We start from the raw sequence: 15,503 nt of genomic DNA, 5'->3' as shown, positions 1-15,503 counted from the left end.
TTTTATAGATACACCTCTCCTGAATCGACCCACGTCGTCCGATTTCAAAAAGGTTTTACAGGAAAAGCAAATCATTAGATTATGTTAGATGAGTCCATCGTAAAAAGCAGCAACATAGCCATTTTCCGACCAACCACTTGCATCACAAATAACCAAAAAACAGCTAAATGCAGCACTAACCTTTTACAAACTTCATCAGATGACACACCTAGGACATCATGTTACACAATGCATGCATTCTTTTGTTCAATAAAGGTCATATTTATATATAAAAACAGCATTTTACATCGGCGTCTGACGTTGACTAACTATTTTCCCCTCAACTGCGTCCCGGGAAACAGTGCTACAATTCCCTAAATTACTATTCGAAAATGATTTTTTAAATTTATATTGTCAATCTAACATTTATAGATGAATATCTCTTGAGAACACCTGTCATACCAGATTTTAAATTAACTTTACTGGGTAATCACACTTTGCGATAAAAGGAGATGCGATACTCAGAAAATGAGCTAATATACCGAGCTCGGCGCCATCTTGGAACAATCGCATGTCACATCTCATCTTGTATAATATTGTCAATAATCGCCTACCTTTAGTTGTCTTCATCAGAAAGCACTTCCAGGAATCCCAGGTCCACAACAGATGTATTTTCGGTCGAAAAAGTCCATCCTTCATTTCCATTAGCCTGCTGTTGGTAGCGCGTCCTAGGGCTCTCTCCAAATTCTCCGACGTGCGCAGGGCTGCAGTTTCGGATAAAATGAGATTTTCCCGCCTTTAGGTTCGTTCAAACATGTCAAACGTTGTAAAACATTAATCTTCAGGGCCTGTAACACCAAGAGAGCCAATCAGATTCGACGGGGACGGTTGTAGAGTGTTTTAAAACGTTTCTAAAGGTGGGGGTAGACAGGGCCGCCGGCGTCATAATGGTGATGGCCCATCCCCTGTGACCAATTTCCAATGCGTCTCATTCACTGAGTTTCGACTGTATAAGGCTCAACCCACTGTGAAAAGACTGGCGACATCTAGTGGAAGCAATAGGAAGTGCTCACTGAACCATTGTTAACGGTGTGATTAATAGGGAAAGATGAGAAGTCGAGTCCACAATTCAGAATTCCACTTCCTGGTTCAATCGGTCTCGGGGTTTTGACTGCCATATGAGTTCTGTTATACTCACAGACACCATTCAAACCGTTTTAGAAACTTTAGGGTGTTTTCTATCCATATATAATAAGTATATGCATGTCCTAGCTTCTGAGTTTGATTAGTAGGCCGTTGAAAATGGGAACGATTTTTTTTCAAAATGCGCTGTGGCGCCCCAAAAATACAACTTTTACATTACCCTGCAGTTTAGCTTCATTAAATAGTGCCCACAAAACACCAGTCTCAACGTCAACAGTGAAGAGGAAACTCCGGGATGCTGGCCTTCTAGGCAGAGTTGCAAAGAAAAAGCTGTTTCCCAGACTGGCCAATAAAAGAAAAAGATTAAGATGGGCAAAAGAACACAGACACTGGACAGAGGAACTCTGCCTAGAAGGCCAGCATCCCGGAGTTGCCTCTTCACTGTTGACATTGAGATTGGTGTTTTGCAGGTACTATTTAATAAAGCTGCCAGTTGAGGACTTGTGAGGTGTCAGTTTCTCAAACTAGACACTCTAATGTACTTGTCCTCTTGCTCAGTTGTGCACCGGGGCCTCCCACTCCTCTTTCTATTCTGATTAGAGCCAGTTTGCGCTGTTCTGTGAAGGGAGTAGTGCACAGCGTTGTACGAGATCTTCTGCTTCTTGGCAATTTCTCGCATGGAATAGCCTTCATTTCTCAGAACAGGAATTGACTGACGAGTTTCAGAAGAAAGTCCTTTGTTTCTGGCCATTTTGAGCCTGTAATCGAACCCACAAATGCTGATGCTCCAGATACTCAACTAGTCTAAGGATGGCCAGTTTTATTGCTTCTTTAATCAGCACACCCGTTTTCAGCTGTGCTAACATAATTGCAAAAGGGTTTTCTAATGATCAATTAGGTATTCCATAAAAAATCTGCCGTTTCCAGCTACAATAGTCATTTACAACATTACCAATGTCTACACTGTATTTCTGATCAATTTGTTGTTATTTTAATGGACAAAAAAAATGTGCTTTTCTTTCAAAAACAAGGACATTTCGAAGTGACCCCAAATTTTGGAACGGTAGTGTACACAACTGAAAATTGTATTATTTCATAGTCATTTCTTATTTTGTTCTACCCAATGTCTACCCAATGTGGACCTGACAGAGACAATAGAATATTTTTAAATGTTTTGGCAATTCCCATTAAAAAGCTCTAAAATTTTTTTTATGTCATTATTTCATAAAGCATAATGCATAAAACCTTGATCATTTTTTCCATAATCGAACTGAAACCAAACCTATCACGATATGCAGACACTGGAGGCGGATAGTACAGTTATCAGATCATTTATTAAAAACACGGGGCAGGCAAAGGGCGGGTCGAGGGCAGGCAGAGGTTCGTGATCAGGTCAGAGTCAGGCAGGTACAGGACGGCAGGCACGCTCGGGGTCAGGGCAGGCAGAATGATCAGAACCGGGGATGATGGGAAGATGGGCGACACCTGGAGGGGGGTGGAGACAAGCACAAAGACAGGTGAAACAGATCAGGGTGTGACAAAACTGACCTCAAAAATCACTAATCGCTCAGCACTACCGTGATGAGACCAAGACCCATTTAAATATGAAAAACATGAACCTGAGGAGAGTTTAATGACGAAAGCATTCTAGCTCTCCACAGGCCCTTATAAATAAATGGGTAATTAATTTAGCTAGTTTAGGTAAACTATTTATCTCAGAATAGCAGTGTTAAACATCTCCCTCGCTGTTAGTCACATGTTCAGTAATACACAGCACTGTTGTATCTGACATATAAATTGGTCTCATTTAAATATTCAGTCTGCAGCCATGTTTTTTTTAACCTCAGATATGTCACACAACAAAAACATTAGTCTCACTAATATTTCTATAGGCCTATGTTTTTATGATCTTAAGCACCAGATATCTCTCTGCATATATTGAAAATGTTATAACAACATGGGTTGTGTGTCTTTATAGCTATATCTCCGCGATGCGTCGTGCCTAAGAACAGCCCTTAGGCGTGGTATATTGGCCATATACCACACCCCCCCATGCATTATTGCTTAATTATAGTCGCATCTCTATATGTATATGCTACAGTGCCTTGCGAAAGTATTCGGCCCCCTTGAACTTTTCGACCTTTTGCCACATTTCAGGCTTCAAACATAAAGATATAAAACTGTATTTTTTTGTGAAGAATCAACAACAAGTGGGACACAATTATGAAGTTGAACGAAATTTATTGGATATTTCAAACTTTTTTAACAAATAAAAAACGGAAAAATTGGCCGTGCAAAATTATTCAGCCCCCTTAAGTTAATACTTTGTAGCGCCACCTTTTGCTGCGATTACAGCTGTAAGTCGCTTGGGGTATGTCTCTATCAGTTTTGCACATCGAGAGACTGAAATTCTTGCCCATTCCTCCTTGCAAAACAGCTCGAGCTCAGTGAGGTTGGATGGAGAGCGTTTGTGAACAGCAGTTTTCAGTTCTTTCCACAGATTCTCGATTGGATTCAGGTCTGGACTTTGACTTGGCCATTCTAACACCTGGATATGTTTATTTGTGAACCATTCCATTGTAGATTTTGCTTTATGTTTTGGATCATTGTCTTGTTGGAAGACAAATCTCCATCCCAGTCTCAGGTCTTTTGCAGACTCCATCAGGTTTTCTTCCAGAATGGTCCTGTATTTGGCTCCATCCATCTTCCCATCAATTTTAACCATCTTCCCTGCACCTGCTGATGAAAAGCAGGCCCAAACCATGATGCTGCCACCACCATGTTTGACAGTGGGGATGGTGAGTTCAGGGTGATGAGCTGTGTTGCTTTTACGCCAAACATAACGTTTTGTATTGTTGCCAAAAAGTTTGATTTTGGTTTCATCTGACCAGAGCACCTTCTTCCACATGTTTGGTGTGTCTCCCAGGTGGCTAGTGGCAAACTTTAAACGACACGTTTTATGGATATCTTTAAGAAAAGGCTTTCTTCTTGCCACTCTTCCATAAAGGCCAGATTTGTGCAGTATACGACTGATTGTTGTCCTATGGACAGAGTCTCCCACCTCAGCTGTAGATCTCTGCAGTTCATCCAGAGTGATCATGGGCCTCTTGGCTGCATCTCTGATCAGTCTTCTCCTTGTATGAGCTGAAAGTTTAGAGGGACGGCCGGGTCTTCGTAGATTGGCAGTGGTCTGATACTCCTTCCATTTCAATATTATCGCTTGCACAGTGCTCCTTGGGATGTTTAAAGCTTGGGAAATCTTTTTGTATCCAAATCCGGCTTTAAACTTCTCCACAACAGTATCTCGGACCTGCCTGGTGTGTTCCTTGTTCTTCATGATGCTCTCTGCGCTTTAAACGGACCTCTGAGACTATCACAGAGCAGGTGCATTTATACGGAGACTTGATTACACACAGGTGGATTCTATTTATCATCATTAGTCATTTAGGTCAACATTGGATCATTCAGAGATCCTCACTGAACTTCTGGAGAGAGTTTGCTGCACTGAAAGTAAAGGGGCTGAATAATTTTGCACGCCCAATTTTTCAGTTTTTTATTTGTTAAAAAAGTTTGAAATATCCAATACATTTCGTTCCACTTCATGATTGTGTCCCACTTGTTGTTGATTCTTCACAAAAAAATACAGTTTTATATCTTTATGTTAGAAGCCTGAAATGTGGCAAAAGGTCAAAGTTCAAGGGGGCCGAATACTTTCGCAAGGCACTGTATGTGCCTTTATACAGTGGGGAGAACAAGTATTTGATACACTGCCGATTTTGCAGGTTTTCCTACTTACCAAGCATGTATAGGTCTGTAATTTTTATCATGGGTACACTTCAACTGTGAGAGACGGAATCTAAAACAATCTAAATCAAAGATCCAGAAATTCACTGACCTAGAACATAACCCAAAAACCCAGGAACACTCTAAACAAACACCCCTCTACATAACACATAGCCCAACAAACCCCGAAACACTCTAAACAAACACCCCCTGCCACGTCCTGACCAAACTACAATAACAAATAACCCCTTTACTGGTCAGGACATGACATAGTGGAATTCCCGCGAGAGAGTAACGGTTAATGTGATTGGATGTTAATTATTTGACTAGGCTACCTGTATTTGACATTGTGTTGTTATTTCGCTGGACACTAGATGGTTTAATTTTATTTTTGGCAGTGAAACGAGGCTACTCAGTCGAAGAAAAAACCTCACCCAAATGTATAGCCCTGTTGGAAAATATAAATGGACTGTTTGAAAATGTATATATACAGTGGGGAGAACAAGTATTTGATACACTGCCGATTTTGCAGGTTTTCCTACTTACAAAGCATGTAGAGGTCTGTAATTTTTATCATAGGTACACTTCAACTGTGAGAGACGGAATCTAAAACAAAGATCCAGAAAATCACATTGTATGATTTTTAAGTAATTCATTTGCATTTTATTGCATGACATAAGTATTTGATCACCTACCAACCAGTAAGAATTCCGGCTCTCACAGACCTGTTAGTTTTTCCTTAAGAAGCCCTCCTGTTCTCCACTCATTACCTGTATTAACTGCAGCTGCTTGAACTCGTTACCTGTATAAAAGACACCTGTCCACACACTCAATCAAACAGACTCCAAACTCTCCACAATGGCCAAGACCAGAGAGCTGTGTAAGGACATCGGGGATAAAATTGTAGACCTGCACAAGGCTGGGATGAGCTACAGGACAATAGGCAAGCAGCTTGGTGAGAAGGCAACAACTGTTGGCGCAATTATTAGAAAATGGAAGAAGTTCAAGATGACGGTCAATCACCCTCGGTCTGGGGCTCCATGCAAGATCTCACCTCGTGGGGCATCAATGATCATGAGGAAGGTGAGGGATCAGCCCAGAACTACACGGCAGGACCTGGTCAATGACCTGAAGAGAGCTGGGACCACAGTCTCAAAGAAAACCATTAATAACACATGGATTAAAATCCTGCAGCGCACGCAAGGTCCCCCTGCTCAAGCTAGCGCATGTCCAGTCCCGTCTGAAGTTTGCCAATGACCATCTGGATGATCCAGAGGAGGAATGGGAGAAGGTCATGTGGTCTGATGAGACAAAAATAGAGCTTTTTGGTCTAAACTCCACTCGCTGTGTTTGGAGGAAGAAGAAGGATGAGTACAACCCCAAGAACACGTGAAGCATGGAGGTGGAAACATCATTCTTTGGGGATGCTTTTCTGCAAAGGGGACAGGACGACTGCACCGTATTGAGGGGAGGATGGATGGGGCCATGTATCGCGAGATCTTGGCCAACAACCTCCTTCCCTCAGTAAGAGCATTGAAGATGGGTTGTGGCTGGGTCTTCCAGCATGACAACTACCCGAAACACACAGCCAGGGCAACTGAGGAGTGGCTCCGTAAGAAGCATCTCAAGGTCCTGGAGTGGCCTAGCCAGTCTCCAGACCTGAACCCAATAGATAATCTTTGGAGGGAGCTGAAAGTCCGTATTGCCCAGCGACAGCCCCGAAACCTGAAGGATCTGGAGAAGGTCTGTATGGAGGAGTGGGCCAAAATCTCTGCTGCAGTGTGTGCAAACCTGGTCAAGAACTACAGGAAACGTATGATCTCTGTAATTGCAAACAAAGGTTTCTGTACCAAATATTAAGTTCTGCTTTTCTGATGTATCAAATACTTATGTCATGCAATAAAATGCAAATTAATTACTTAAAAATCATACAATGTGATTTTCTGGATTTTTGTTTTAGATTCCGTCTCTCACAATTGAAGTGTACCTATGATAAAAATTACAGTCCTCTACATGCTTTGTAAGTAGGAAAACCTGCAAAATCGGCAGTGTATCAAATACTTGTTCTCCCCAGTGTACATATATAAATGTGAATGAGTGTAGAGTGTGTGTGGGTATCTGTGTAATCTGTAATCCCTGTTTTGGTGTATGGCCTTCACCTGTGTGAGTATTGTATCCCTGTAGCTCAGTGCCTTCCCTGTAGCTCAGTTGGTAGAGCATGGTGTTTGCAACGCATGGTGTTTGCAACACCATGGTTGTGGGTTCGATTCCCATAGGAGGCCAGTATGAAAATTTTTTTTATGAAATGTATGCATTCACTACTGTAAATTGCTCTGGATAAGAGTGTCTGCTAAATGACTCAAATGTATTGAGCTGCAGCTATATTTAGAGAGAGTGCTACTCTGTGCTGTGGGGGCATTGCAGTGGAACAGGCTTGAACAGTTCAAACACTCTTTCCATCAGGCACACAATTAATCTGATAGTTGAATGTGATTATGCTTAGACAGCACAAAACAAGAAGATCTCATAGTTGAGTATTCTCTCTGATTCTGAATAGGGTGATGATCAGGGTGTTTTCTCTAGGACAAGAGTGACCTTCAAATGTGTCCTCTTGCCCTGCTGTGGTGCGTTCACTCACTAAGCAGTGATGTGTTCCTCTATCTCTGCTGGAGATGTCAAACAGAATCAGCCAATGAGGACAAAGCAAAATATAACTCATGTGAATTTAATTGTATTGGAATGGAACCAGAAGGCATAGACATCCTTGGTAGCGACATTAGCCAGATATATGGAGATATTCCCGGTTGGACATATGCAAAAAAGGATATAAAAAATTATAGTAATCAAGTAACAATTATCTCATCTTTCCAATTTAGCAGCTATATTGTGTCACTCAAACATAGGATGGGAAATTCCCTACTGCACAACGTAGCCAAATTGCACAGAAGAAATACAAGCACATGACCTTTTTGAATCTTCCTCTACAAATCATACCATACCCTGCAGGGCTATAACAGTGCAGTCACAGTATAGTCGCATTGTAGTCAAAGTGATGTGTCTGCATGGTCTTTCCCTGCCATCACATCTCTCCAACTTTGATGTAATTACTTCCCAGTAGGGGAAGACAGCTAAGAACTAACTTAAAGTGATTTATCTGAAATAGAAAAAGGAATTGGCTATCAAACCTACCATATTAGCTCAATAATGTCTTTAGCTGCTTCTGAATTCATAACACATATTCCTGTGCTGACTCTAAATGCCCTTTAAAATCTGACCTATGGCCTTCTTGTTGACTCGCTTACATTGGATTCATGCAAAGATTGGTGTTGGGAGAACTGATCCCAAATCAGTTTGTGAAATAGATTGTGTATGCACTTTTTCTGGTGCCATTATGAAAATAACTGATTAGTAGACATAGTATAGTGTTAAGATTGCCAAACTACCATGGAAAAAGTAATGCCTCATTTGAAATATTGCATTAATATTGTAGTTTTGTAAACATGAAATATAGGCCGATAGGCATTTACAGTATATTCAAATACACTGAGTATACCAAACATTAGGAACACCTTCCTAACATTGAGTAGCACCCACCATTTGTCCTCAGAACAGCCTCAATTCGTCGGGGGATGGACTCTACAAGGTGTCGAAAGTGTTCCACAGGGATGCTGGCCCATATTGACGCCAATGCTTCCCACAGTTGTGTCAAGTTGTCTCGATGTCCTTTGGGTGTTAGACCATTCTTGATACGGAAAAATGTTGAGCGTGACAAACCCAGCAGCGTCACAGTTCTTGACACAGTTGACACTCGCCACAGTTCTTGAGTGCCTGGTATCTACTACCATACCCTGTTCAAGGGCACTTAAATCTTTTGTCTTGCCCATTCACCCTTTGAATGGCACACATACGCAATCCATGTCTCAATTGTCTCAAGGCTTAAAAATAATTATTTAACCTTTCTCCTCCCCTTCATCTACACTGATTGGAGTGGATTTAACAGGTGTCATCAATAAGGTATCCTAAGTTTCACCTGGATTCACCTGGTCAGTCTATGGCATGGAAAGAGCAGGTGTCCTTAATGTTTTCTATACTCAGTTTAATTATGTTTCTACTGTATACATCATTAGGCCTACTCATAGGCAAACCTGATGCACTAGAGGGCTAGAGGCAGAGGTGAATGGCTCCTCCTACTGGCTGCATCCATCCATATTTATCTCCAGCACAGACATCTGAATGGATACCTCCCCCAGGACTCCAGCTGATGGAATATTGAAAATGGATTCCTGAAATAAGGCAGGAGAAAAAGCTTGGAGTGTTCTGTCCTATGAGACTGCAGGGCTGGGTGGGGCATCAAGATTTAGGTGTGTGTGTGTGTGTGTGTGTGTGTGTGTGTGTGTGTGTGTGTGTGTGTGTGTGTGTGTGTGTGTGTGTGTGTGTGTGTGTGTGTGTGTGTGTGTGTGTGTGTGTGTGTGTGTGTGTGTAATTATACCGCAATCAGAAGACGGATCACTGGACACCCTCTATTCTTAGTCCCGAATTGCTCATAGCACCACCAATGAGCCATTTGTAATATATGTTTTGAATACAATCCAGAGGGTTTGTGGGGCGTGACTACTTTGAATTCAAATGGTGTCTCATTAAATGCATTGAGTTCTGTTATGAATGAAGGTATTTATGTGAAGGGTTTTATTCTTTGTACATTTTCAAAACCATGCAATGTCTTGCTTGTTTGTGCATGCTACAGCTCCTATTACCATTTGAATCAGCCATACATGACAGTAACCCTGGGCTTCCATCCATTCACCACATATCACCAAAAATACAAAAGATTTCTGCCTCATGAAAATTCATATTAGTTCTCACATTAAGACAATATTTTCTGTTTACAATGTAAAGACTGTAAATCATATATGGCTGACAAATGACAATACTACCAGATTTGGGGTATACTTTATAGTAGGTGCTTAACTTGCTAAAAATTCACATTTCAAAAACAAGACTCTAGCCACAGAACAATTTATTTGGGCAGTGTAAATTCACTGATGTCAAAATGTGCCCATGTTTTGGTGTAGTTCAGGATGAGAACAAAACTAAAGTGAGTGAAATGATAAGAATGACCCCAACTCTGCCCTGCTCTGCATGCGCTTGCCACTTGCCACTGTCAAAGTGGTATTCCTTCGATTGTGAATCAATGCACCCGATGCTGCTTCAGCTCTCTGACAGACAGTGGTCCTGGCTGTCTCAATTCTCTGTCTTATGTCCTCCTCTTCCCCTCCCTCTTTGCTTGCGTACGTTGGCCCCCAGGTCGTAATATTTTTCAAGGTATGTATGTAAGTCATTTCCTCATGTATGAACTCCCACGCCACCCGCTAAACGTCTAATAGCTTAATTGGACAGTCAGTCGGCTTTACTGAAAGTAGTTTTATCCGCCTCATCAACTCCCAAGGTCTTACGGAGGCTTCCCCCCTGCTGCCACTGCCGCTGCTCTCACCCCTGGTAGTGACTGTCTCAGGAGAAACTATATACATATGATACATATTTCATCTGCCATTGCAAATCCATTGACTGAGTTGCAATGCAGAGGGGGAATATATTTGATTGAGTGCACAAACAATTAATTATCATCCATTTCTCCTCCACTGCAGTTTCACTAAGAATGCTTAGACCTACTCTTGGACCGGGGTCAAACAGAAAAGCTTTAGCCTATTTACTTTTCTTCTGGCTGAGCGAGCGCTGGCTGTATGGTAGATGAAGGGGTAGACTAGACTGCATGTGATGATTTTAGAAATGGGGCAGGGCAGTGTGCCAGCACTGCAGTGCAATACGCACCTCTCTATTACTTGCCACAACCCAAGCATTCCCCTTGCTCCCAAACATTACGACTCCCAACACCCGCTGCCCTTGCTCTTCGCTCTCCGCTCCGCAGCCGCCACCACTCAAATGTCAGACAAGCAAGCATACATGGCAAGCCTGTGTCTATGAGTGAGCAAAATCAGAGATGGCTATGGCATGCATTCTTCACAGGGTACATTCACAACAACGTATATGATTGTATAAAATCTAACTGAAGTGAATGGCGATTCGTCTCCTCCTTATGGCCCTTAAGACCCAGACTAAGACCACACCTTATGACACCCAGAGGAAGATACAACCTATTTAGACCCAGACCAAACCAGTTGTTATTTTAGTCCCACTTGGCTCTGACATTAGAGAACTAAGGCAGTGAGTGTTGGACTTGCGTGTTATTTCACTCATACATGGTCATATAACTGACAAGATGGTATTCAAAGATGCATCTTGACAACATGAGTTGAAAATCTACAAAGACCATGGTGTCATCATAGACCATCAGCCCAGACCCAGACCTCTGGCACTGGCCCAGACCAAGACTGTTTTTAAATGGTCTAGACTAGTCTTGAGATGAGGAACCCAAGATCAACTCTCTATCTCCCCTGATTTGTCTTAAAAGCTGGAATGAATATTACATCATCATCCAGATCTTTCTGTCTTGATCTGAAAAGTGTATTTGTCGTCATGACAATTGGAACAACATGCTCTTGCTTTTTATCATCTTTTCTCTTTTACTAACAGTGTTTAGAGGTTTGGCTAAGGCTAAGTACTGCATAGTTTCCTTGGTACATTATGACAGTTCACAGGCAGTCTGAAAGCCATGCTCTTGGCAGCAAACAAGCTGACGAGATTCAGTGCCCTGAGAATCTCTTCATCTTTTCACTCTCTAACCTTTTCACTCAGTGAATTGTGTGAACAGAGCTATGTAAGAGAATGCCAATGTGGTAAATCCGTGCAATATTCTGACATAAGAATGTAGAAACTTGTCAACATGAATTGTGTTTCGATAAGTTACCACAACTGAGAAAGTTCTTTTGTTCTTTTGTTCTTTTGCTTTTATATTTTATGTTTTGAAATTGTCTTTGGTTTCATTGTATTTTGTATGTCATTCATTCATTCATTCATTCATTCATTCATTCATTCATTCATTCATTCATTCATAGTCTTGTAACGACTGGAATAGATCCAAACAAATAAACTAACTAGCTAGCTAGCTGTATCTGCTGTCTTTTGCTGCTCTCTTGCATTGTCTGTTTCAAGGCTGGTTTATATCTACATTTGACTATCTTGTGATGTTGGACAAACATTGCTGTTGCCTATGAGTTGAAATATGTTGAATTTTCAGAGAAACTAAACATGATCAATGTTCCACCCATAGAAATTCTTTGACATATCTACAGTATACTGTTGCATTGCTACAAAGTTGAATGGTTTGTTATATACCCTCACACCATAGTGTGAACTACCAGAATTTAACTGGATGTTTCTTAATGATTTTTGATGACTTCCAAGAGGCCATCATGGGTGTGTAACCTAAGTTCCTTGATGATGCTACTAAATGTAAAATGAGTTTTCCTTTGGAAAATGGAAAGGAAATGCTGCGCTCAACTATTAGATTAATATCTCCCCTTCAACTTATCTCCCTTCTCTCTCTCTCTCTCTCTCTCTCTCTCTCTCTCTCTCTCTCTCTCTCTCTCTCTCTCCTGCAGACGATGCAAGCGGCACGATGCCCAACAGATGACCTATCGTTGACAAACTGTGCTGTGGTGAGCGAGAAAGATCTGCAGTCTGGACAGTGAGTAATCATCCTATACAGTATGTAGTCTGGAAAATCACACTACATCAGGGTTCCCCAACTGGCAGTTTTCTGAGCTTTTTTAAATATATTTTTCCACTGTTGGACATAAAATACTGTAAAAACAACTGGAAATTGGGAAATCTGCTCCCAAGTATTCCAACACATAATAGAGAGATGTGAATGCATACAAAAATTTAAGCCACGTTTGAAATGTATTATATTTTAGTCAAACATACAAATTGTTACGTTCCGGCCCCCCAACGATACGCTCAAGAAAAAAATTAGACCACGGCTGAATCTAGTTGACGATCCTTGTCATATAATTAGTACACAGTTTTTGCTGTGAAGTAATGTCTTTTTCTGATTTCATACTACAAACTATACTCTAATAATCATTCTAAAAAATCATTAGCAGAATAGCTGTTATGTGAAAAAAAGCAGTTGTAAATATGATATTCTATTGAGGTCATTTTGTTGCCTATATAAATGGAACAGATGTCCATGAGTCTCTCTAACCCTCTCTCTACAGACATGTGACTGTGAAGACTACTCCAACTCACAAGTTTGTGTTCACCACAAAAACCCACCATGCCATAGTCCCTGGCACTATCGCTTTCAGTCTGCCACAGGTAAAAAAAAACACACTGTATATTATAATGAATTGTTAATGTATTGTACAGTAGACCCATAGATCTATTTATAATCTTAATGAACTTCTCAAATTAAAATTCTAATATTTTAAGCATACATGCCCCTCTTCTCTCTGCTCCCTGTAATTATTGGCTTACTTATCTGTCTTCTTTCTTTCTGTCTCAGAGGAAATGGGCCGGTCTGTCCATTGGACAGGAGGTGGAAGGTAATTCACTCCATTTCATTAATGAGTCTGAGGAAAAGAAGATTATGACCATAGCGCAAAGATATTGCCTCATTTGCACTGCACCCTGTACAGTCCCTAATATACTGTACCTTCAAATCTTGACCACAGCCCATAGGTCACCTTAACATACAGTACCTATTTAATTGTTGACAGTACAGTATTTATGAGAATAGAAATGATACACTGCTAGAAACATATCTGACATTAGTCCTCTCCCCTCATAGTGGCCAACTACAACTTTGACAAGTCCCAGCAGTGCATCGGTGCCATGACAATAGAGATCGACTTCCTCCAGAAGAAGAGCACGGACACCAGCCCCTACGACTCAGACAAGATGGCCAGCGAGTTCATCCAGCAGTTCAACAACCAGGGCTTCTCTGTCACCCAGCAGGTCAGTCAGAAAAACAAACAATACAGCCGGTCACAACTCTTCACACATTTCCTGCACACTTCCCTTCCCTGGAGTTACAAGGAAAAAGACTGATGGCTTACATCAATCAAATGATTTTAGATGTGGGTAGGAGTGCACACTTGGCAGAATTGGAATGCAACCTAACACATCCTTCCTCTTATCCTCTCTCTTCTCATCCTCCTACTCGTCCCTTCCTCCCTACAGATGGTGTTCAGTTTCTGCGACAAGCTCTTTGGGCTGGTGATCAAAGACATTGAGGCCATGGACGCCAGCATCCTCAAGGGGGAGCCAGCATCAGGCAAGAAGCAGAAGGTACCCAGAGTTACCACTGACCTACTGCTGTAACAACTCAACCCTTCATGATATGGGCCCCTGTCGGAATTACCCCCCTTCCTTTAAGTAATTAATGATTAGAAATGACTGGACAGGTGAACGCCAAGTGGTGGCGCCCATGCTTTCACCTGCCCCTTCATTTCGAATGGGGTCTCTATTTGACGAGAGAACATGCTGCTTAGAGTGCTGGTTGAAGTCCAAAGGGAACTCTGCAGATTTGTACGAGTTTATTTGGAACAGTTATTTGTAATAACCAGTAGTTGGTAATAATTCCAATAATTCCTGTTTCCCTTAGATTGACATTGGCCTGCTGGTGGGGAACAGCCAGGTGGTTTTCGAGAAAGCAGAGAGCTCCTCCCTCACATTAGTTGGTAAGTTGCAGAGGAGTCTATACAAAATACAGGTAGATTATGTAGGATCTACAGTACAAGTCAAATGTTTGGATACACCTACTCATTCAAGGCTTTTTCATAATTTTTTACTCTTTTCTACATTGTAGAATAATAGTGAAGACATCAAAACTATGAAATAATACATATGGAATCATGTCATAACCAAAAAAGTGCTAAACAAATGAAAATATATTTCATATTTGAGATTCTTCAATGTAGCCACCCTTTGCCTTGATGACAGCTTTGATGAGTCCAAATTTGAGATTTTTGGTTCCCACCGTCGTGTCTTTGTGAGACACAGAGTAGGTGAATGGATGATCTCCGCATGTGTGGTTCCCACCGTGAAGCACGGAGGAGGTGGTGTGGTGTGAGGGTACTTTGCTGGTGACACTGTCGGTGATTTATTTAGAATTCAAGGCACACTTAACCGGCATGGCTAACACAGCATTCTGCAGCGACACGCCATCCCATCTGGTTTGCGTTTAGAGGGACAATAATTTGTTTTTCAACAGGACAATGACCCAACACACCTCCAGGCTGTGTAAGGGCTATTTGACCAAGAAGGAGAGTGATGGAGTGCTGCATCAGATGACCTGGCCTCCACAATCACCAGACCTCAACCCATTTGAGATGGTTTGGGATGAGTTGGACCGCAGAGTGAAGCAAAAATCCAACAAGTGCTCAGCATATGTGGGAACTCCTTCAAGACTGTTGGAAAAGCATTCCAGGTGAAGCTAGTTGAGAGAATGTCAAGAGTGTGCAAAGCTGTCATCAAGGCAAAGGGTGGCTACTTTGAAGAATCTAAAATATGAAATATATTTTTTAACACTTTTTTGCTTACTACATGATTCCATGTGTTATTAGATTTGATGTCTTCACTATTCTACAATGTAGAAAATAGTAAAACTAAAGAAAAACTCTTGAATGAGTAGGTGT

General features: G+C 41.4%; 1 protein-coding gene across 4 annotated transcripts in view; it reads left to right on the top strand.

The window, feature by feature from the left end:
• The window catches only part of LOC106583880 (vesicle-fusing ATPase), a 50,350-nt gene that overhangs the window by 9,031 nt on the left and 25,816 nt on the right, over nt 1-15,503 (top strand). For 2 of the 4 annotated variants that reach the window (XM_014168500.2, XM_014168499.2), the window contains exons 2-8: nt 10,210-10,227; nt 12,465-12,550; nt 13,083-13,182; nt 13,370-13,409; nt 13,655-13,821; nt 14,047-14,154; nt 14,471-14,546. In XM_014168500.2, the coding sequence (XP_014023975.1) occupies nt 10,210-10,227; nt 12,465-12,550; nt 13,083-13,182; nt 13,370-13,409; nt 13,655-13,821; nt 14,047-14,154; nt 14,471-14,546 (595 nt within the window). The remainder of the gene's footprint in view (nt 1-10,209; nt 10,228-12,464; nt 12,551-13,082; nt 13,183-13,369; nt 13,410-13,654; nt 13,822-14,046; nt 14,155-14,470; nt 14,547-15,503) is intronic. The other 2 variants (XM_014168501.2, XM_045706276.1) reach the window with 1 other exon arrangement.

The sequence above is a fragment of the Salmo salar genome, chromosome ssa23, assembly GCF_905237065.1.
Source record: "Salmo salar chromosome ssa23, Ssal_v3.1, whole genome shotgun sequence".
Lineage (NCBI taxonomy): Eukaryota > Metazoa > Chordata > Actinopteri > Salmoniformes > Salmonidae > Salmo > Salmo salar.
The sequence above is the reverse complement of the archived record's forward strand: the minus strand, read 5'-3'. Positions and strand labels throughout refer to the sequence as shown.